General features: G+C 46.2%; 1 protein-coding gene across 7 annotated transcripts in view; it reads left to right on the plus strand.

Annotated features, from left to right (window-relative positions):
• The window catches only part of LHX2 (LIM homeobox 2), a 49,146-nt gene extending 27,852 nt beyond the window's left edge, over positions 1-21,294 (plus strand). For 3 of the 7 annotated variants that reach the window (XM_033077701.1, XM_033077702.1, XM_033077697.1), the window contains exons 2-5: positions 2,714-2,919; positions 3,501-3,883; positions 12,300-12,505; positions 18,133-21,294. In XM_033077701.1, coding sequence (XP_032933592.1) covers positions 2,714-2,919; positions 3,501-3,883; positions 12,300-12,505; positions 18,133-18,420 — 1,083 coding nt within the window. In that variant the 3' untranslated portion in view covers positions 18,421-21,294. The other 4 variants (XM_033077703.1, XM_033077698.2, XM_033077696.2 and 1 more) reach the window with 3 other exon arrangements.
• Positions 21,295-22,931: the final 1,637 nt, after the last annotated feature.

A 22,931-nucleotide genomic window follows, 5' to 3' on the forward strand; every position in this document is an offset into this window, starting at 1 on the left:
GCCGAAGGAATGGGAGAGTCATGCACCCCCCTAAACGTACCAAACCCCTCACAGATACAGCATTTCCCCTGAAATTACAGATCGGGGGGAAGCGTATACTAAATCAGAAGAAAATTAAGCATAAAGGCACCCCAAAAGATTAAATGAAACCGTGGGGAAAGGCATGAAACTGTTAATTATTAATAATATGCATAGTGATAGTAACTTGGGTGAAATGAACGGTACTGCTCTTGTGAGAAAACAGATAGACCAGCCTTTTGGTAGCGTCCAAGAACTCCTTCCCTTCCCCCAGCCTGTCCGGCCTTCCAAAGTTTTTAGGAAGAGGCAAAGTGTGGTTTTATACCGATACCATTTTGGCACGGTGAATTTTTTGTCCGCAGAATGGAAACACAAACACCAAAGAATCCAATTCTGTGTTGTTTTTCAGGTAGGATGCCTTCATGGAGATAGTCTTTATTGCATTTATTTAAGAAGAAAAAGACCAAACACGAGTGTCTTTAAGTTATGGGGTTTTAAAAATAATTTTTATATGTGGGTTTGTAAACATGACAAACAGAACTAGAAGATGTGTCTCAGGGAGATGGATGGATGCGAATTTTTATAACTTTTCCACATTTTATCTTGTCTGCTGATGCGTAGTCCTTGTATATTAATACATTTGGATAATAAAAAGATGCATCCGTCTAACTAGTGTTAAGCTGGCAAAGTGGAAGAAATATCCGAAGTGTCTTAAGTGATTGAACAATTTATGTATACTATTTTTTCTTTTTGTTAAGAAATTACAAATCTGAAGTGAAATTATCTCGTACGTTGGTTAAATGCTGTCTTGTAAACTGATACAGGCATACGCGAGGAAAATCCGTTCTCAGGTTTTCCAACTTCATCAGTATGTGTTCTTTCTTGTAATGTTATGTGAAATTTGCTTAAAGGTGACAGTGAGACTATTTAATCTTGGAACACCGGCTGGAAAACGGCCTTTGTGCTCTAAGGGTGGGATGCGATTTCTAATCCAAACCGTTTTGGTTTTCTTTTAGAAAGTTAATATTTCTCCGTGCAGTTAAACAACATCCAATGGTCTTTGCTGGAATAAATATTGTGGCATGATAGTTTCATATAACTATACATAATCTATATGGATACACGTGTGTATATAACAAATAGTGAGTTGGAACACTGGATCCTTGAATACCATTTCTAGATCTCGGAATATTTTTGTTACTGGAAAAGCAAAGTAGAAAAAAAATTCGTTATTTCATTTAAAGTGGATTTACAAGAAACTACTTTGGTTATAAAATGATCCTACTCGGAGTTCAGTTAATGCCTTAAAGAAACAAGCTACCGGTGGGTTCCTGTGACTAACACCAGTGGAGTGCCAGGGTTTTATTTGTGGAGTTCTCCTAGTGGGAATGATGCGGTGCAAACGGGAGTGCTCACAGAGATGGGATTTAGTGATCCCCGCAAGCACAGGATGAAAGCAATGGGGTTGGCATGTGCTGGAAAATCAGCCTGGGCTCCTTTCGATTTCCTCCGATTAGCTGTCTTTGCTTTTGCTTCGCGCGAGGATTTAAGGCTCTAGAGGAGGTAAAAGCAAACAAACAACTTCTCCCCCGCCCCGAACCAAAACAAACTGCGTGTTGGGCACAGCTGTAAGGAAGCGTTTCGGGTTCTCGTGCACAGATCTGCCGTGGGCTTTTGTGCAAAGCGGGTAAGAGTAAGTTGGGACCGAAGTGGAAAGCAGCATATTGCAAGGTCTGCCCCAGACGCTGCTCCACCGAGCCTCCTCTCCCGAATGCTGTTTTAAGGTGTCTGCTGAAATAAATAAGCGTGCTGAAACGGTTCCGATATTTCTTCCTCTTTCTTGGTCGGTAGAAGTTGACAGGATATGTATGAATTTGGGTTTTTTTGAGGATTTCGATTGGATTGCGATTTGACACTAAACTATTAAATTATATAGGGCTTATATTTAGTTTTATTGCTTCCAAGTTTATCCCAGCACAATCGAACGTGCCCTGTTGGTTTTTACCCACTCTCATTCCTACACATTTCCCACTATTTCGTTTTCCTGATAAAACATTCTGCACCTCGGATTTAGTAACGCTCATCTCCTCCGCAGCTTTATTTACTGATCCCTTTAGCGCTTTGGGTCACAGCAGATCGCGATCCGTGTTGTTTGGAACCAGCTTGCAGAGAGCTGTGTCTGCAGCACTGTGACTACTGGGGGTTTGATCGTAATTCATTCGGAATTTTATAGCTAGGAAAATACACACACAGACACGCTCCACATACACGCACTCACAGAGCATTAACTATGCAGACGTTCTCGGTATATCCATAATAATAAATTTTAAAATTAACTATCTGCGATTTGCCCTACTCTGTTATTATTGCGCCTGTTTATTGAACTGCATCTTTTCTTGGTTTGAGACTGGAAAATCCACCAGCGGGGGGGGAGAAAAAAAAAAAAAAAAGTTCTGGTTGTGGTCTGGACGCCTCCCCTAAAAGCCAGGGTGGTTTTCTGTTTGTCTGGCCCGCTTCCCCGCCTCCTCCCGGGAAGGTGGGATGCGGCGGGACCCTGGGGACCGGCCGCGGGGCCGCTCGGGGTGGCCGGCTCGGAGCCCCCGCTCCTCTGCCAGGAGAGCAGGGGGAGGGGGGAGTCCAGCCGTGCTCAAGAGTTTCTCCCTCTCGCTAACGGTCTGTAATTGTTTTCCCCCAGCAGACCATGCCTTCCATCAGCAGTGACAGGGCTGCTCTGTGCGCCGGCTGCGGGGGTAAAATCTCGGACCGTTATTACCTCCTGGCTGTGGACAAACAGTGGCACATGCGCTGCCTGAAATGCTGTGAATGTAAACTCAACCTGGAGTCCGAGCTCACCTGCTTCAGCAAGGACGGCAGCATCTACTGCAAGGAGGACTATTACAGGTACAGCCTGTAACGGGGACGGGGACAGCGCTGAGCAGAGCCGTCCTGAGCAGAGCGCGGAGGGGATCCGTGGGCACGCGTGGGGCAGGCTGCGAGCTCCTAAAGCCTCCCCCTGGGGACAGAGGCTCGTGGTGAGGATGAGTCCCGTGTTGCCGGGAGCGGGGCACAGCTTCCCCCCAGCCTGCTCTGGCTACTGAGGCCTTCACCAGGCGTGCCCTGCTCGGCCTCCTGCGCTGGGCCCGGGGCCGGCAGCGAGGCCGCTCCTCGCCCGCCGGCGGTGCCTCCTGCGGCCCGGGCTGCGGGCACGTTCGCGGCCCGGGGGTCGCTGCCTTTTCCTGGTGGGGTCTGGCGGGGTCTGGCGGGACGGGAGCTGCTCTGTGAAATGGGAAACGGGACGGAGGCTCCCCGCGCTCCCGTCCCGGGATGCCCGCCCGGCTGCGCTCCGCAAACGTCCCGGCTTTGTGCCGAGCTGGCCGCCCCGGGGCTCGCAGCCCTTGGCCGCCCTCCGGGCAGAACCCACGAAGGACGGGGTGGGGGGGAATGCGCCTCTCACCGTCTCCTCTGGCCTTTCTGTTTTGCAGGAGGTTTTCGGTCCAGAGATGTGCGAGATGTCACCTGGGGATTTCTGCCTCCGAGATGGTCATGAGGGCCAGGGATTTGGTATATCACTTAAACTGCTTTACTTGCACCACTTGCAACAAGATGCTGACCACTGGCGATCACTTTGGCATGAAGGACAATCTGGTGTACTGCCGCCTCCATTTCGAGACTCTCATCCAGGGGGAGTACCAGGTGCATTTCAATCACTCGGATGTAGCCGCTGGGAAGGGCCCGGCTTTGGGAGCCGGCTCTGCCAACACTTTGGGACTGCCTTATTACAATGGCGTGGGGACTGTCCAGAAGGGGAGACCCAGGAAAAGAAAAAGCCCGGGGCCTGGAGCAGATCTGGCAGCCTACAATGCAGGTAAGAGACCCCCACCTTCCCCCAGAACAGTTCAAATGGTTTGTTTCTGTTCACTTCCAAAGGGGGATTTCCGTTTATTTTAGCTTAAACTGTTAATAATAGTTTAGCTGCAGCATAATTATTGAGATCAAGGGCTGTCAAACTGCAATTACAGAAGCTAATATGTTAGCATTTTTCACTTCAGCTGGAAATAAAATGTTTTGAAGCAAGGTCATCTGGTTAAGGGGGGGAAGAGGGGGGAGTGCAGCCTGAAATAAAATCTGGAAACCAGAGATTTTAAGTTAGCACTTCAGAGACCCGTGAATTTTCTTTAGTGGCTACACTCTAAAGCTGCTGACGGGTGAATTGTTCAGCCTTGTCCTGAGCTCTTGCACCCCAAAGTTTTGGAAGGAAAGCGAGGGAGGAAGCGGCCGTTTCCCAAGGGCCTGGAGCGGGAGGCGGATGGGGTGCAGGGCTGGGCAGGGCAGGGGCAGCAGGTGTGTGCGGGCAGCACAGCGCAGAGCCTGTGACACGGGGCAGGTCCCGCCGGACTTCTGCTCATGAGGCGTGACTGGCAGAAGAGCCGGGGCACTCGCAGCATCCCCTGTGCAGCCCATCGCTGCCCGCGGCACAGCCCTGGCCCCGAGCCCAGCCCGGCCGCAGGAGCGACGGGAGCGAACCTGGCAGCGGCGGGGCACTCTGCATCCTGCAGCAAACTTTCCGACGTCTTTCCTCGTTTAGTGTCCCCACCGCCACAGTACTGTAATTTTACAGGCAAAGGAATTCGGGCAATCTCTGCCCCCCCCACCCCGCTCCCCTCTTCCCCTCGCTGCCCTTCTCCGTGTAGCTGCCCCAGAACGGCTTCCTGCGCTGCTGCTTGTACAAAACGGGAAAGAAATGCTTGGACAAAACAAACTTGCTCGGTGTTGGTTTTATTGGAGGATTTGGAGGCGGCCGTGGGCTTCCCCCCGGTGCGGCGTTTCCCGAGCCGTGCGCTCGGGCCGCCCCGCCGGCCCCTGGGCTCCCAACTCGCTTCCCTGCGTCGTTCTGTGCCTCGGTGCCCTCTGTGCTTCTCCGCTCCTTCCAGCCTGTTTTCTCTCTTAACCTACCTGGTCCGGACGTGTCCCGTAGGGCGCAGATTCGCCTTTAACATGTTTTTCTTTCCCGGAGAGGGCATTCGGTGAAGGCCAGGTTCGCTGCGGTTTGTTTGCAGCCGCATCTCTGCGTGCCCCGACAGCTGCGGGCTGCGCCGGGGCTGCCGCTCCGCCTGCGCGGGGAGGAGGAGGAGGAACGGGGGGAGGAAGGCGCGGGGGGACACCGAGAAGTGCAGGGGTGGCGAGGGGCTCGGGCTTCGGCCCGGGAGAGGCAGCCCGGGCACGGGACACTGCGGCTGTTCTGCGCCTAAAGGGAGTGACAATAGCGACGGAGCGGGCTGGTTTGCGCTGAAAATGGCAGGGAGAAAAGGCGCATCTCTAACCGGCAAACGCACCTCGGGAACGAAATTGCCGGCTATTATTGGCTGAACTAATTGCTGAATAATGTGGAAGTAGTGCAAAAAGCAGTAGTAGTCCCAGTGGTGAAGGCTGATGAAAGGTGGATGTGGTGTTCTCGCGAGTAACAGTTCAGCTCTATAACGTGCATCAAATATGCATCTTTCCCGTTAAAAACGTCTCCTTTTCGGAGGGATTAGTTTTTAATTGTCCTTCCGCTGTCTCTCTGTGCAGGGCAGATGTTCAGATTCAAAGGACCTGTAAACCGAATCAGCGGCATCTGTCCTGGATGGGAGCACAGCCTGAGAAAGTCTCACTGCTCCCTGACTTCCTAAATAAACCGCCCTTAACTGCGAAAAATTCGTAAAATTTGTAAAATTCGTTTACAAAATAATTGCCGTCGGACTTTTTTGTCTTTGAATCGTTGTTTAGAGCATGCAACTGAAACTTTAGAGATCTTCTTTGAGTAACCTTTGGCTTCTTTGCTTAAGCTATTTATCTACTTAACTATTTACTAGACCTATAATCGACTAATTTATGCGGTAATAAGTGCCATTGATCTTGGAAATCAGACTGGGTTGCTCATTGATGTAAAATTCCACAAACGAGTAAATTATTGCAAAGCCTTCGATTTTGTGCCTTTAAAAGAGAAACCGTTTAAAAATGAGATAGTTTCTCTTTTTGTTTTTAGTGGAACTTGTCATTTCCTTCTCAGAAATGCACAGTGTTGTTCTCTGAGGGGATCTGTTCCTGGTGATTTGTGTAAAATACTTTGTGTAAATAAATCTACACCCAGAGGTGGTGGGAAAAGGGGAACCCATAAACTTGGCAGAGTTGAGACTGAAATAATTTTGTAAATTGCAGCAAATAGTCATCTGCAACACGAATTAGACTTTTTCTTCCTCCTTAAACGAGACTCCGTTTGCAGGGGGATGATGGGTTTAGATGTGGATAGATCCTGACAAGTGGAAAATAGCTTAGAAGGATGCTGAAACTTCAAAAAGATTTCTTTTTCTTTCTTTTCTCTTTCTTTTCTTCTTCTTTTTTTTTTTTTTTTTTTTTTTTTTTTCTTTAAGTGTGTTGCTGTGATCATAATTTCCTCCTTCACTTGTTGGAATGGAGTTTGATGGGTTTTTTAGGTCAGTAAATCAATGGCTGAAAGCTTGCTGAACACAGAAGCACCTGTAAAGAATTCTGAATACTCCCTTTGTGAATTAGACCCCAAACCTCCCACAGTCTGCTATGTTTTATTCATTTGTATCTAGTCTGGCTTTAAGACACTAAAATATCCTGGAAAATGACAGATGTATTGCGCAAACTTGGGGCATGCCGAGCTGATAAAATACCCATAATCTGTGCAAACAGCCAAGATATTAAGAAACACTTCCTTCCCTTGCTAGCAGGGAGATGCCTCGTGCTTCGCTGAGAGGGTGACGGAATATCCAGGCTGGATAGACCAACTCCTGGATGGGGACCGGGGCTGGGGGCGGCTTTTTGCCGGGGGAGGGGAGGCTGCGAAGGCACCGACCCAGCTCCCGGCAGGGCTCGGGGACGCCTGGAGCTGACCCTCTCAAGTGGCTGTGTCAAAAGTGGTTTGCGTTTCTTTCCTGACAAAAAAATGCGAAAAGCCTGGAAAGTTTTGAAGAGCGAGTCTCTCTTTCTTCCTCGTTTCCCTTGGGACTAAAAGCTCACAAGAAGCTTCCCCGTGACTACTGTGACGGAGCGAGCGGACGGGAATGGCAGCTTAAAATCGGATGTCTGGCAGAGATTTCCTAGGAAAAATTAGGGTTTACCCCTTTCCCCCACTTCTCTTGCCTCTCCCCTTTCTCTCCCTCCTCCCGGGCCGTGGTCACCTTTCGGGTCCCGGGGCGCGTCTGGCCCCTCCCCAGGGGGCTGGGGCTGGGGTCGGGGCCGGGGCAGGCGCTGGGGCTGGGGCTGGGGTCGGGGCAGGGACAGGGACAGGAGCAGGGACAGGGACAGGGGCAGGAGCAGGGGCAGGGCTCTGGCATCGCTCCCTCCCGAAGGCCGAGCGGGTCCCGGGAGCGCCCCCCGCTCCCCGGGCGCTGCGGGGCCGGGGTCCCTCGGTCCGGGCGGGGAGCGGATCCCGCTGCAGCCCCGCCGCCAGCCCCTTCCCCCGGCTCGGCCGGGGCTGCCCGGGTTAATCGCGGCGCTCAGGGACTGACCGCGCACTCGCACCGGCCATTCAGCGCCATTCAGTTGGCTTAATTGAGGGGAAAAACCCTGGCGGCGGTTCCTCCCGCGGGGCCCGGGCCCGGCCGCCCCTCGCCGGCCCCTTTGTTCTCCCGGGCCGGGCGCGCTCCCCCCGGGGGCCGCCTCGGCCGCGGGGCCCGGTCCTTGGGCAGCCCCGGGGGGCACCGGGACGCGCAGCCCCTTTGTCCGAGGCGGCTGGGGAAGGCCGGGGGAAGAGGGCATCTAATCCTGTTCTCCTCAGTCCTGGCCTTGTGATGCTCGGCCTGGGCTCCTTCAGACTGCCTGGCTTTATCTCCTCAGAAACACTTCTTGAAGTGTCAAGGTTGGGGCAGCGCTGTCGTGTCTGTTGCTCCATGGCTTGGCAGGGACACGCTCCCGTTAATGCCTCCAGGCACCTCAGAAACAGCCAGGGGTACCTTGCCTGCTGCCAGTGCCACAGCTTCAACCCTTTTAATTCCTGTGCTGAGAATTTCAGGAATCTGCCTTCTCTGTCTCCTTCCTCCAGAGAGAACGGCTATGTCTGTTCCTGTCCCGAGTACCACTCAGAGGGCTTCTGTCCCCTTTGGGGATATGGGTACCACGAAGTCTCCTCCTCATGCTCTGACCAAGCAAATGTGGCTGCACCCCTGCCTGGTCTAGTTAATCACAAGTTCCCTCTCCAGGCAGCAGGAGGTTAAAACACCCCCTTGACTCCGATTACAGCAGGAAAGGGGTGTATGTTCCTGAGCCACTATTGAGAGATAATGCACACACAACGTGTCTCTTGTTTCATCACTCTTTCAGAATCAGGATTAGTTTTCTTTCTTTCAGCATAATCTAACATGTCAAGCACAAGCTACTAAGAACAAAATTTCCCCCAAAGGAAATTTCTCTTTCTCATCTTCATGTGCCATATCCTTAGTAACCTACTAACTACTAAGCACACACTTTGCCCCAAATCTCAGGCCATGGGGGGCTCTGGTGATCTGAGGGTGAAGCAGTGTTCCCAAGTTCTCCTCCTCTAACAGACTTTGGTACAAAAGCACCAGCACAGCCTGCTTTCTGCTCCTGTTGTTGTGTTTAGGGAGGTGTTATGTGCTCATCTGCAAAGGGCATTCTGGCTACCAATATCAAAATAAAATGTTTTACTCTTCATATGTAGGGATGCAGTGATGCTGCCCATGGACATCACCATCCTGTGACGGGTGGCCCATGAGGGGCTGAGGGTGGATGTGCTGCCACTGCTGCACCAGCGGGGATGGGAGGGCAATGGCTTGGGTGTGGGGTCTGGGCAGAGGCACAGGGCCTTAGCAATGTTCTAGGGTCAGAAAGAGACTTGGCACTGCTTCAGAATTTGTTTTATCAAAAATAGAAGTGAAACACTCTCTAATTTAAGGCTGCTCTATTCGACTGGAATTCTACCAATTGTATTTCTGAAATCCCAGCAGGAGCCCGAGATGCTGCAGTGGAATGGAAATGTTACATATGGATAGTTCAGCAATTCCTTTGGGAGATACACAGGACACCACAAAAGAACAGGGAAGACAGTGCCTGAAAAACAGAGGGTTGCGTGAGGAGCATGTACAGTGTTAGTTTTACACCCTGATGCCTTTTGCAGAAACTCCTCAGCTCTTAAAATCTCCACTTACACCCTTGGCCCGTTCTGTGTATCTGTGCCTGCAACACCCATGGACGCTGCAGATTCTGTGAGAGATGCAGATAATATTAGACTGAATAAAATAGCCTGCTGAGGATGGTGCCAGGCACCACAACCAAATGCAGGAGGGGAATTGGCATCAGCTAGCACTATTTATGTCATTTTGGGCGATGCCTGGGAGTGGCCAAACCACTCACACAAGACAACGAGCGGCACACACCCTCCTGCACTTCCCAAATCTGTTCTGCAACTTCCATCCTAGACAAGGACATTTTGTCACTCTCAAATGGTACATGTTTGCTATCATTTTAATATTAATTTTACTTAGTTGATAATGAGGTAAAATGATGAGAAATCCAAGAGTAAGTTGTTCCTTTTCCTATCAGGGCAAACCTGACACCCTCATTCCATTCTGGGAGGGTTTAGAATCAGTTTTATATCCGTGGATTCTGAATCTATCTCATTCTCTATGGGACATGTTAAAATCCAGCTCCTTGCAGCCCTAGGCTTTGTTTTGTTGCATATTAACAGGAGCCAGACCTCAGTCCTGCAGACAGATATTTTGATGCATTTCCTCCTAAGTCTGTCTTGTTTCTTGGAGGGTTCAAAAGCCTCTAAGATGATGCACAAAGGTCTTTTCCATTACTAATAACTAAAATTCTTTGGGTACACTTAAAAAACAAGCATGATTTGATTTTACCTTTCCATAACAGAATTTTCTATGAGCATTATTTTGTCATTTATCCCATTGCTCTTTTTATCAGGAATTGTGGCTATGGAGGAGACTGGAGTGATGTCTCCAGATGGGCAACCCGGTCTCAGATCTTAAACTGAAAAAGATTTGGCTACATCCCAAAGAGCTCCATTGCTACTCCATTGTTACTCTCTCCCTTCAAGTATCTTACACCTTTTAAATTCAGGTGCTTGCAGTTTTCCATGCTGCAGGAAAACAAGTAGAAATGCTTCATATGGCCAAAATTTGGCACAAGGTCTGGAGGTCTGGAAAGGATTTATACAAATGTATGCACATGCACGCACACACGCACACAGACACTCACATTTCTATGTACAGGACCAATTTTTTTAGCTGCTTTTTAAATTATAGGAGTACAGAAACACACAGAAAAGTTCGAGGCTTTGGACACTTTGGGTGTGTCTGTTGAGCAAATGTGCTTTTGGGCTTAGAGCTGAATTTTTGCAGGCCTTACTCTGTATTGTGCCACAGCTTTTTAGCAGGTTTTGAAAGGCTGAGGTTTGTAAAGCAGCTACTGTAGCTGCTGTAAACATGCTTAGGGAACCTGTATGCGTCTTTAGTTAGGAATCTGTGCATTTTATGTGTATTTTTAAAATCTTTTTTATACATGCCTGTCAGAATGTGTGTGTTTTCACTAGGGCTGAGACCACTGATGGACAGCAGGAATTCAAGTAACATTACACAGATAGGTGCATGAGATGTACTCAGTTGTAATTAAATTGTAATAATGCACAATTGAAAACAAGTCTGTTCATGTGCTAGGAAACTTCCCAACAATTCACATTTTAAAAGATTTTTTTGGTAATTTTTCACATGCCTTGTGGAACAGAGATAGCGATTTTTCATTACTTTGAGCATAAAACGTGTAGGGAATTAAGAGGCACTTGTAGATATTTGGACAGAAAAAACTAATTAACAGCAGTTTGTCAGAGCTAATTTCAGTTATTGGATTTAAGCTCAGTCCTTAATGTTGTTTTAAGAGGGTTTCTATGGTTTACTGTATGCACAAATAAATGAAAAACGACTTTTGGTCTACAAGATTATTTTGCTTAGCACTCAACATTTACTACTACTTGATAATTTTTACAGTGTTCGTTTCTCACAGACCTTCTTGTGTTTGATTTCAGCAAGTGTATCAACCAGTGTCATTCCTTGATTTCAGAAGGATATGGCAGAAGGGATCATTCAAACTAGTATTTGCAAACACTCTTTTTTAAAATGGAAATACAAACATATAAATAATTTAAAAGATTTTTCATTTGGCATGCCAGTGAATATGTTGTATTAACAACCTTATTTCTGTAGCTATTCAGATTATAGTCATAATTTGCTGTCTGGTAGCCACAAACTTTATTTCTTTTATAGTGTTTCATTTAATGGTCTCCCTTGTACTCTACAGGGTTTAGTTTGATGGAGGAAATAATTATGATTTTAACTAGTCTGTTCCATTGAGATTTAAGTGGGGTGTATTGTGCAGCTCTCTTTGTGTGTTACAGTGCAATTTATGGCGATAGCAAGTACAGTAAAAGCCTTTACAGAGCTGAGGACAGCTACTGTCCTCCACAGAAAGGGGAGCAGAAGTTCTGTGGAGGTGGAGCAGAGGGAAAAGGAAACAGAACTGACATTTTAAAAGCCACAGAGGGGGAGGCCAGGGTCCTTGCAGGCTGGTTACTGTAAGGGAATGGCTGGAAGGTGCAGAAATATGATCCAGCTGTGCCCAGGTGGGCAAGAGGCCAACGGCCCCTGGGCTGTGCTGGCCCCAGTGCTGGCACTGCTGGGACACATCCAGGGCTGGGGGCAGGAGAGACACCGAGTCCAGGGAAGGGAACAGAGCTGGGAGGGGGCTGGAGCCCCAGGAGAGGCTGAGGGAGCTGGGAAAGGGCTCAGCCTGGAAAAAAGGGGGATCAGGGGGGCCCTTGTGGCTCTGCACAACTCCTGCCACGAGGGGACAGCCAGGGGACATTGGGCTCTGCTCCCAGGGAGCAGGACAAGGGGAAATGGGCTCAAGCTGTGCCAGGGGAGGGCCAGGTTGGATATTAGGAAACTTCCCCAAAAGCAGAGGTGAAGCCTCCATCCTTGGAGGGATTCCAAAGGCACCTGGATGTGGCACTTGGGGATGTGGGCTGGCAGTGGCCTTGGCTGTGCTGTGTTAGCAGTGGGACACAATGGCCTCAGAGGGCTTTTCCAAACTAAACTGCTCTGCAAACACATGGAACGGAGCGAGGGCAGGGAGGGCTTGTGCCCTCATGCTGTGGTGTGCTGTTTTCATTGCTGCACCAGGGAAACTGAGAGCAATGTTGGTTGTGGAGCAAGAGATTTACTGGCCTTTCCTCTTGTTGCCTTAAGCTTTGAGTTGCAATGAGAACGATGGTGACCACCTGGACAGAGACCAGCAATACCCCAGCAACCAGAAAACAAAGCGCATGAGGACGTCCTTCAAACACCACCAGCTGCGCACCATGAAGTCGTACTTTGCTATTAACCACAACCCTGATGCCAAGGACTTGAAACAGCTAGCTCAGAAAACAGGCCTCACCAAAAGAGTTCTTCAGGTAAGAGCCATCTTTTCCCTTGAAAAGTGATCAAAGGATCAATTTTATATTTAAAAAACCATGGATTTTGCCGGTTTTCAAGATATTCTTTATCATTTGGACCTTCTCTGAGAACAAATTAACTACCAGAAAGTAGGAGAAGAGTTATTTCTCTTGAGTTTCTCTAAAGCAGATCACTTGGATTCTAAATTTGATAAGAGTTGTGACAGTTTGGGGCCCTGCTTGTTTTCCTGTAGCTCTTCAGCTCTGGTGCATGCTTTAGCTCCCAGGCTGCTGGAAAAAAAAGAAAGTAAATGACTTATTTTAGTGTGCTCACTGTAAATAGAGAGCTTTTAGTTTAGAAATTCAGAAACGTGTCAGTGTTTACCTTTGTAAGAAATTAATCAAGTTTGAATTCATTTTATCAGGACAAAGAGGAGGGCTTTTTGTTCATAACTGAAATTTTTCAAAACTTTTACTCATAGTTTAGTAACTTAGAATGAAACAAAACTGCATTTTAAAAGAACTTTTTCTTGCTCATGGGAACACACTCAATTTGAGCTGTTGTGGGAAGGAAAGGGAACAGTATTAGTTGATTCAACTGCATTTTAATTTATAGTTCTGACTCAAGAAGTCAATTTTAATGAGCACTTAGCCAAATGCGTATACCTAGAGATAAACTTGGACATATAGGAAGCATGGCATTCCAGGATTTATTGCTGAAAGTTTTAAATGAGTCTTAATTGTAGAGAAAGGATTTGTGACCTTCCTAGAGACAGGTAGGGCTGCAGACCCATTTGGGAAGCATCGTGGACAGCTCACAAGTCACAGGCAAGTGGAGGGCAGGAGACAAGTACTGAGGAAAACTGAATTCACTGGAGGGATCCTGGAGCTCGCAGAGCTGACACCTGCCAGAAGAAGGAACAAAGGTTTTGTAGGCTTCTCAGTACAATGCCAAAACAAGTGTGATGACTTCTCATGGCTGTGTTCTCTTAGCTCATTGGGTTTGTTTTTGTGAGGCTGTGCAGGAGCAGATTCCCTGACAGAGAGTGAACATCCCAGCACTTGATGTGGTGTCTCACAGCAACTGTCCTTAAACCACACACATGACTGAAATAATTCACTGGTCTATCCTTAGACTGACCCTTCTCCTCTATTTTACCTGCAGAATTCAGACTCGTTGGTAATCCCAGGTCTGCCCATTCACACCTGAATTACCTGAGAAACTGCACATCAGTGTCTAGGAAGTGTCTTCCTCTTGATCATCTTTCTGTTCTCTCTTGTCACTCCACACCAACTTTGATTGCCATTCTCTCTTCTCACTGAATGGGTCTTTCCTTGCATCTTTTCTCCAAGTCATTGTCTCCGTTTTTTCCTATTCAGAACATATTTCCCTGTCTCCAGAACTGGACTCCATCCCATTACTCTTCTGTTCCTCTTTCAGTTTCTTCATTGCTCCTTCATTCCTTCTTAAACATATCACAATTTGCAGTTTTAAGGTGCTTTGTGGTTCTTTTGTTTGTTGCAGTATTTTACAATTCCACCAAAGTTTTGTGATCATTTTGATATTTGGTGTTTCGCTTCTACTTTCCAAGTTAAATGCTCCTTTATGTCCAGGCTCCTTGAGCTGCAGTGCTGGAAGACAGCAGGTGGTGGTGAGGAGAGTTCCCTAAGGATGATGCTGTTGGAGGCAATTCCAGAAAATGGAGTGATACTTTGTCTGCTATCACTTGAGTTTTCCCTCCTCTAATGAGCACTCTCTAGTCATGGATGTTTTGTTTGAAAATTCATTTGGGCCATGAGAACACTAACTTGTATTTTGTATGTTTTAGAACTTTTCTGCCCAGTTGGTTTTTCTCTACCTGTGAAAGGCAATTAAGTTCACATATATGAGTTTTAGGGTTGCTCTTTGCTGGGAAGACTCATCATGATGTTGGTTAGTGAGACAGTGTCACTTGTTAATTCTTTGTTAAAGGCTGGCATTCCATCTGTGTCAGTTATTGAACACCAAGTGATTCACTGACACTGCTGATGGAAACAAGCATGATTAGCACCAGCCTGTCCACACCCCAGAGGTGTATGGGCCCTGCCACACTCCCTGATAGGTTTTTGTGAGCTGTGGGGTTTTCTGTGTGTTCACATCTGCATTCAGCTGGTGAAGGATCCTGGCTCTGTGGACACATTTCATAGAATTTATTCTAAGGGGACATGCAGGGCAGCAGATCAGGAGAAAGGTGCACTTCCTAAACACACAGAGCAGAGCTGCTGGTGATTTAGAGACAGCTGTAGTGCCCTTGCTGGAGACAGCCCCAGTGACACATAATGAGGGGACGTGGTAGATGAGCAGAGAATTTGAGGATTTTCTAAATGCTCTGTGATACTGGAGCTGGAAGCCCTGATGGATGTCCTTGCTTCATCCACAATTTGTCACCAGCTGCAGATGTCCAGTGGTGGGATGGCCTGGAAATGAACACTCTGCTTCTCACAATGCATTTCCTTCAACAGCCATGTTAGAACCATAGCAAACTTAGTTATATTTTTAACACCTATTTTTATTTTGTCTCCTTCCAATTTAAGTTTGCATTTGCAATTTAATTCATATATTACCTGTACTACAGCTGGGGAACACAAGCCCTTTATTGTAAGCTATCATTCATAATTAACAGCCCCAGCTAATTGTGAGCTAACCAACCTAACTGGCATAAATTCTGCTCTCTGGGGAACTGATCTTTCTTTCTGTGAGTTTAGAAAAGGAAGGTGAAAGTAGATAGTCCTGAGGAGGTGTGTGTTAGCTATAGGTGTGTACCTCTTCTGTACCAGGGCTCTGGAATAAGAATATCCACAGCCTGAGCACTTTAGGAACATAAAGCATCATTTTTCAGTGTGTGTCTTGTACACCACTTATATTTTCTTGAATCAGTTCCCAGTAAAGTCACTACCAGAACCCTGCAGATATCACTGCATGCATTTGGACTTTGCTGGTCCAGTTTCCAGTAGTCAACAAGCCTAAAATATTTCCATCCCACATGGGGACCTGTGCTGCCCTTTGGTGAAGGTTTGCTTTAGGCTGCAGGCTCTTCCTGAGCCCCCATTCATTAAACATCTCTTTGACTGTGCAGTAACTAATTACAGCAGAGCCATCACAATGTGTGTGCAGTGAGGGAGCATAGTCTGCTCTGTGGTGCTACATCCTCTATATTTTGATTCTCCACTTACTAGCTAGTGAAATTCAGGGAACCTAAATGTCTACAGGTAGTTGTGTGAATGAACAAAATTTGGTTTAAAATTTTGTTTTTAGCAGAAGCTGTTCACACAGCTAGTATGTTACAGATGCAGCAATGGGGGTGTTACAAACCAGGAAATAAAGTTATCTAAGGTGATGATCCCATTACCTTCAGTATCCAAGCCCCTCACAACACTTAGTGTGTTCATTTTTAACACTCTGTTATCATATGGAGATGTCATTTCATTCCTATTTGACTTGGTGGAGACAAAGAATTGGCTCCACAGATCACTGAAGAGGGAGTGCAATATTTTCACCTCAGTAAATATTTTTCTGCCTAACTGCTGAGTGCCTGGCTCCACGCATCCAGCCCCGCTCACTGGAGTGTGGGAGCAGCAGTGCTGGCTCCTGCAGCTGCTTTTTATTTTTCACTGCGAGTTTTGGTCTGTATTTTCCCCTTTGATTTGAAATAGCTCAGCCTTGTACTGATACAGTTGGACAGAAACCCACTAAATGCTTCCCAATGATTTTGTTTATTCCTCAGTCCTGAAGGAATTGTGTAATTGATGTGAGACAAGTCCTTCTGGAAGGATTCTTTCAGTTCTGCGTGTCTGGGTGGTTATTTGTGCCATGCCCTTCCAGGTGCACGGCCTGAGCTGCCCATGGGAGCAGCAGGGCAGCCCCAGCTGTGCACACACTGTCCCTGCTGGGGTAATGGCCAGGGCCACTGGCAGGGGCAGCCCAGGGTCCAGGGATCAGCCCCAGGGATCAGCCCCAGGGATCAGCCCCAGGGATCAGCCCCACAGCCCAGGGATCAGCCCCATGGCCTGGGGAACAGCAGCCAGCTCCAAACTCCATTTCACAGCTCTTATCCTTTATGCAGTTGCCAGAAGGCATTTTAAAGAAACCAACCACAGAATTATTTTGTGGAACAAATAGAAAGGATCTCTACCTGGAAGGTAACAAATCCTGTGGAAGTTCCAGTTGCTGTTTTTGCTGTTCTTGAGCCTTTTCTGATTGAATGACCAGAACAAAGTGATTGGCTTCACTCACAGCCCCTGCACATAGGAGAGGACACTGCCAGGGAACGTGTCAGACAAAAACATCACTTTGGGGCTGGCCCCTTTTTGACCACATTGTTGGTCTGTAGTAGGGTCACTGCTATACTGGACTCTTCTAAAATCATGGGGATGTTTTTACCTGTGCTGGTTTAAGAGAACTTTTGTATGTGAAACTGATAAATAGCCTTTGAACAAAGTGTTTCAACAAAGCAAATGCCAGCATAAACTGGTTTAAAATACTGAGCTTTCAGAAAGAAGGATTGTAGGGATGTGATTTATGCATGGCCCTTGAATTTGTGCCTGAGGATTATTTCCTTGTGGCATTCCCTGGAGAGAGTGTGAGAGACAGGGTGTGCACATTAAAGACTTTTGGCTGGAGGAGAATCATTTCCAGGGAAGGAAGAGTGCTCAATAGGGGGAATTTACGGCTGGAGCATCCCTAGACGTGAAGAAGAGCCGAGAGAGGTGAAGCAGCCGAGGCAGGTCTCTCCCTGGCCCCCTCCCTTCCTCCCTCCCTCCCTGGTTCCCTCTCCCTCCCTCCCGTCCCGCGGCACGGCCGGGCAGCTCCAGGACCAGGAGCAGAATCTCTGCACGGGCTGCTGTGTCCTCAGAGTCCCACACGCTCATTTTGCCTCTTTCACTAGATAAGCAAAGAATGCAAGAAGTAGAAACCTCGGAAAAAAATTTCTGTGTGGTTGCTATTCCTGCTGAAATGACAGTTTTTGATGTAATGTAGGTCCTTAATACCTTTCCAGCCCCTTTTCCCAACGCTATTCCAGTACTGAGAACACTTGCTAAAGGAAACAGGCACAGTGAAGGAAGCTGAAGCATTTGAGACAGAGAAAAGCAAGAAAGAGGGACAGACCTTTCCAAGGAGGGGAGCTGCAGGCACTGGCATGCAGGGAGCTCCTGGGGGAGCAGGAGCCCGTGGGAAGGCAGGCAGGGTGCCCTGGGCTGTGCCAGCAGCACTTTGGTGGGGATGGACTGAGATGCAGCAGGGGAAACTCGCGGGTCTGTGTTCAGGTGGGTGGTGTCTGCCTCACCAGACCAACTCTGGGATCAGGGCTGTGGAGGACTCTGCACACTGCCAAGGGTCAGCATCCTTTACCCACCTGTGCAGACAGACTGCCAGCCTCTGTCCTGAGCCCCCTGCCCCAGGCAGGCTGGGTGCAGGATCAAAGGACAGGCAAGAAGGAATATTTTGCAGGCAGAGGCCGCTTCTCATGCCTAGGACTACTTTTCTAACATGTTAGCAGTAAAAACATCCTTCCCAGCTCCAGCACTGATGAATTTGTGAATGTGCTTTTGCGTTTTTGAACACTACAGGTCTTTAAATGCTACCCTGTTATATTAAACTATTTCAGGTTTGGTTTCAAAATGCTCGAGCCAAATTCAGACGGAACCTCTTACGTCAAGAAAACACAGGGGTGGATAAGACTTCAGACTCAACACTCCAAGCAGGGACCCCATCAGGTCCTGCCTCAGAAATATCCAATGCCTCCATGAGTCCATCCAGCACTCCCACTACTTTAACAGACTTGACTAATCCCACTATGCCAACTGTGACGTCGGTCTTGACATCAGTGCCCGGAAGTCTTGAGGTTCACGAATCTCGAAGTCCTTCACAGACAACTCTTACAAATCTTTTCTGATGACTCTTTCTTAATAATTTCTTTAAAAAAGAAATTATTCTTAGCTGAAATTCCAAGTGTATTTTAATAGAGGCTTTGAGCAACTGACTAACCACAATTAGGATCTCTCCTAAAAAACAGAAGGAAATGTAGTGTTCTGGTATTATGGAGTATGGACTGAAGAATAACTTGGAAGATCTATTGCAACACAACATTTGTGTAACTGTACAGTTTTGTGGACTGAGCAAGGGAAACAGCAATTAATTTAAGTTGGCTAAAGCTTCTGTATTTTCAAAGACTGCCATGTGCCTTATATACTGTTTTATCTACATTCTTTGGATTCCATGTCCACTTCTCTCTTTTTCTCTCTGTATATTTATGACCAGGGCAAAAATGTTAAAGAGTTTGTTACTTTGAATAGTCCTAAGCCTTTCATTGGTTGCTTTGTTGTTTTAGAATTTTAAGGTCGAAGTCTGTTCGAGTACCAGAATTTGTAAAATCTAACCAGTAATAAAACCACTTATGGAAACTACTTGGTAATGGCTGCAGTTACATTTAACATTAGTGTCACAATCGAGGTAGGCTGACTGCATCTGAAAAGGTTAGAAAAATGCACTTCAAACACAGTGTCTGCCTAGGAAAAACCTTGAATATGATGTACACATTCCTCTGGTTCCCACAGTAGATATGGGTGAGAAATCCAGCTTGTACAACAGTCCAGGTGTCCATTGTAGAGAAATAATGTTAGTTGCAGGTAGAAGTTACCAGATAATGTTAAAATTCAAACAGAAGAACTGCGCTTCATTCTGCCACGTGAAGGAAACCTGACTTGGGCCAGCATGTATGAATCTTGTTTTTGTGCAGGGTGGGGCTTGTCCCTTGTCCTGGAGGGGGCCTGGGGGTCCCACAGCTGTGTGACCACAGCCAGGCCACCATGGAGATGGACACAGGGAAAGGTGTGCCCTAGGGAAAAGACAGAAGTGTTGCAGGTTGTTTTACAACACTGGTGGCAAAGTTGAGGCAAAATTGTGTCTTATAAAGTCACAGCCTTACATTTTCTGTAATGCTTTGAAAGAATAAAAAGCCAAGGAAGAATATATTATTGACACTAAAAGTGGTTATTCCTTTAATGATTAAGGACCTTTCAATACAATTGAATTCCTTCTCCCCAAAAATCTCTGCAGAATATCTCATATTTTGAGGTTTTTTCCTGTTATTTTTAAAGTTTCTTCTCTGTAATAAAAGAAATACCTCAGCAAAGTTTAAATATGTATAAGAAGGAGCCTACACTATGCTGTTTGCCCAGTAGGTTTAGAGGTTTGGAGTGGTGCATGAGATGCAGATGGTTGTTCCTTTTCAAACCTGCTCCCATCAGTTCTTTCAGTCAGATGTTGGGTTGTTCTGGCCAGCTCTCTGAAACTAATCCCTCATTCCCAATGGATCAGAATTACTAAAAGATTATTCCAAATAAACAGCAAGATGGGTGCCAAGATTTGTGTTCTTTGCCCTTCTCAGGGCATTGAAGATGATTTTGTAGGCTGGACTTTTTCCTAACAGTGTTTTTGTTTTAAAAGTGCTACAATTTATTCAGCTTTCTGAGCTGCAAATTTGCTGTTCTTGTGCAAGCCAAATTCCTATCGAGATCAGGGAGAGAATTCAGAGCATGAGGACTATGGGATAGAAAAGCTGACACAATTAGGTCATTTATTAACCTTTTTTACACTTCAGCTTACAAAACCCTGCAGGTGAGCTATGGGTAAAGCAGGACAGTGCTCAAAGATGGGAACTAGCTGAGATCTGGGAGAGGGATTGGGGTCTGGCCCCAAACCCAGGGGTGGCAGGGTCCCTTGAGTTTCTGCACAGTGATGAGACATTAACAAAGATCATTTGTGTTGAATTTATAAATGTTACAGGTTTGTCCAGGATATTTTTCCTCATATTGCAGATGTCTAATAAGGATGTTGTGCTGGCTGCTGGACTGTAACAGATACATATCTGCCTTTCAGAGCTGTTCTGACACGGAGGTTCTGCTGTTTGTAACGTTTTGTTCATTGTCAATCACCTGGGAGATTTTTTTTTTAACATGCTAAGCTGGATCTTTTCTTGATTTAAAAGGCAAGTTTGGTCCACTGTTACATGGTTACAACCCATAATTAAAACCCTGTGTGTTAACCTGTGAACAGTTTAAAAATTCCGAATCCTGAGATCCGAAGTGTTGCGGCAAATGTAGCGGAGAACAATTCCAATGGTCCTTGAAAATTGTACTGCTATTATTTGTGATCTTGTATCTTAACTACCTGAGTCCATGTGGATGGAAATACCTTTCAAATCAATTCTCAATATTGCCTTTTCAAACACCTGACCTTCATGAAGGGGAATACTCTCATGTTAATCTTATCTGAAACCTATACGAGACAATTAGAGAAATTGTCTGGTTTAATCAAATCAGGGATTTTGCATATAAATAAGAGACAATATTCTATGTAGGGTCTTTATGTAGGTGCATTAGGATTCACTCTGGCTCCAATGACCTATGTTGTCCCCATGACTGTTTCAATCCTGTGGTATTGTTTGGTTGTTTAGAGCTTGTTGGTTTTGAATGCTGTACATTTTTTTACTACTGCAATCCTAATGTTTCTTCACATTCTTGTACAGTTCCACATTTGATGTATTAGTCTGAAATTCTGTTAAAAACATGAACAAAAATGGAAATGATATTTCTTTGGAAGTGTATTTTTACTGTATATCTAATTTGAACTAGTTGAACATACTTCTTTACATTTTGCATGATAGGTGTGTAGTTAATTTTTTAAATATGAAAGAGACTTAATAGCAACTTAGAACAAGAATATAATGAAACTATACAAATATGGAAATACATACAATGATTTGCTACTTTTTGACTCAAGAAGCTTTTTGAAATACATTTTACCTAATTTATTTAAGATAATGCCGATATTCTGTCTCTGAGTTCATACATAATACAGGATATAAGAGGGGATTATGAACTAGAAAAACTTTCAGGTCACCTTGGTAGTCACCAGCACTCTGGATTATTCTTGTCAAACAGAGAATGGACAATGTATTTTAAGAATGCTGAATATATTTTGATCTACAGCAGAGATGGGATTGCTGCAAGTGATATGTAAACACAGCTTAAAATTTATTGACTCTGTTAATGGCTACATTTCATAAAACTTATTTTTTATTCAAATTATCTAAGTTTTGGAGGAGAAGACCAAGGATCATTATACTAATGAAGAAGTTGAATGTGTGCCCTGGAAGCAAAAGTCAATTTATCAAATATACTATGGATGCAGAAGGGGCCTCCAAGATATTTTGGTTTTCAAACTATCTTTTCCTCCTGGCTGTTTCAAAACCCCACATAATTAGGCTGCTTTCCTATAAGTTTTTGCTATTTTTTGTCTGTTAGAAGAAAGCTTAGGCCCCTGTAAGGACAATCTTCATCTAAAGGAGAAAAAGACACAAATCAAACCAAGAATCAGGCTTTGTACCTAGGTGTGATGATGGCAAAGATGCCCAGGTGACTAAAGAAGTTGTGTGTGTTCATGCTGATGTCTTCAGGGACTTAATAATGCTTGGAAGGAGGAATTTTAATTCAAAGTAGGAGATTTATGATTTTTTTGTTTCTAACCTCAGCAAGCCAGAGCTAATTACATCACTCTGTTGCTGTTCTTAAAATGCAATTTGACATAAATTACCATTAGGAAGGGTCAGGACATCAGTGTGAAGAGGCAAGCCCAGAGTTTGGAAGGAGGATTTTTTCTGCTCTTCTCCACTTCCCATGTCCCTGATTCTTCTCCAGGCTGCATCAGGAGCTGCTGGCAGTGGCTGAGCTGATGTTACTGCTGGGTCTGTCCCCTGCTCCCAGCCCAGTGCTGTCACTTCTGTGCCCCCCAGGGTGGCACTGCCCCAGCTCCAGCACTGCCACCCCTCAACACCCCGTGGAGTTTGTCCTGCTCCCACAGGGATTGACTCCTCCTGAGTGGGGAGGGTTTCTGCCATCCCTGGCAGCAGCTCATTTGTTCAGAGCTGGAATCAGGCTGCACATGGGGTGGCCTGTGCCCTGCTGAGGCTCCTCTCAGTTGCACCAAACAAATTCATCAGGCAGCATCACACCTGTCTGTGTCCAGGGACAGAGCCCAGCCCAAACATCATTTCCACTGGAGCAGCAAATGCTGACTAATAGACAGAAATTTATATTGCTGCCATTTCTGCTGCACTTGTACTCTGTCCCCAACCTCTCACAGTCATTAAACAAGTGCTCCATACCAACATTCCACCCAGGAAAACCAGAGCTGAGCTGGACCAGAGTGAGTGGCATTTATCAATTCAACAGCTCCTTTTCTCAAGGGCTGGGTAAAAAGATACACTGGGCATTTAATGGATTTCTACTCAGATTAGTGTGATGTTAGCAGCTCTTTCTGGCCTAATGACTGGATTTTTGTAGCAACTAAAGCCAGTAAATATTTTTGGGGTTTAATTTGAGCAAAACATAGTACTTAAAACAC

This window comes from Catharus ustulatus, chromosome 21 (genome assembly GCF_009819885.2).
Source record: "Catharus ustulatus isolate bCatUst1 chromosome 21, bCatUst1.pri.v2, whole genome shotgun sequence".
NCBI classification, from domain to species: Eukaryota; Metazoa; Chordata; class Aves; order Passeriformes; family Turdidae; genus Catharus; species Catharus ustulatus.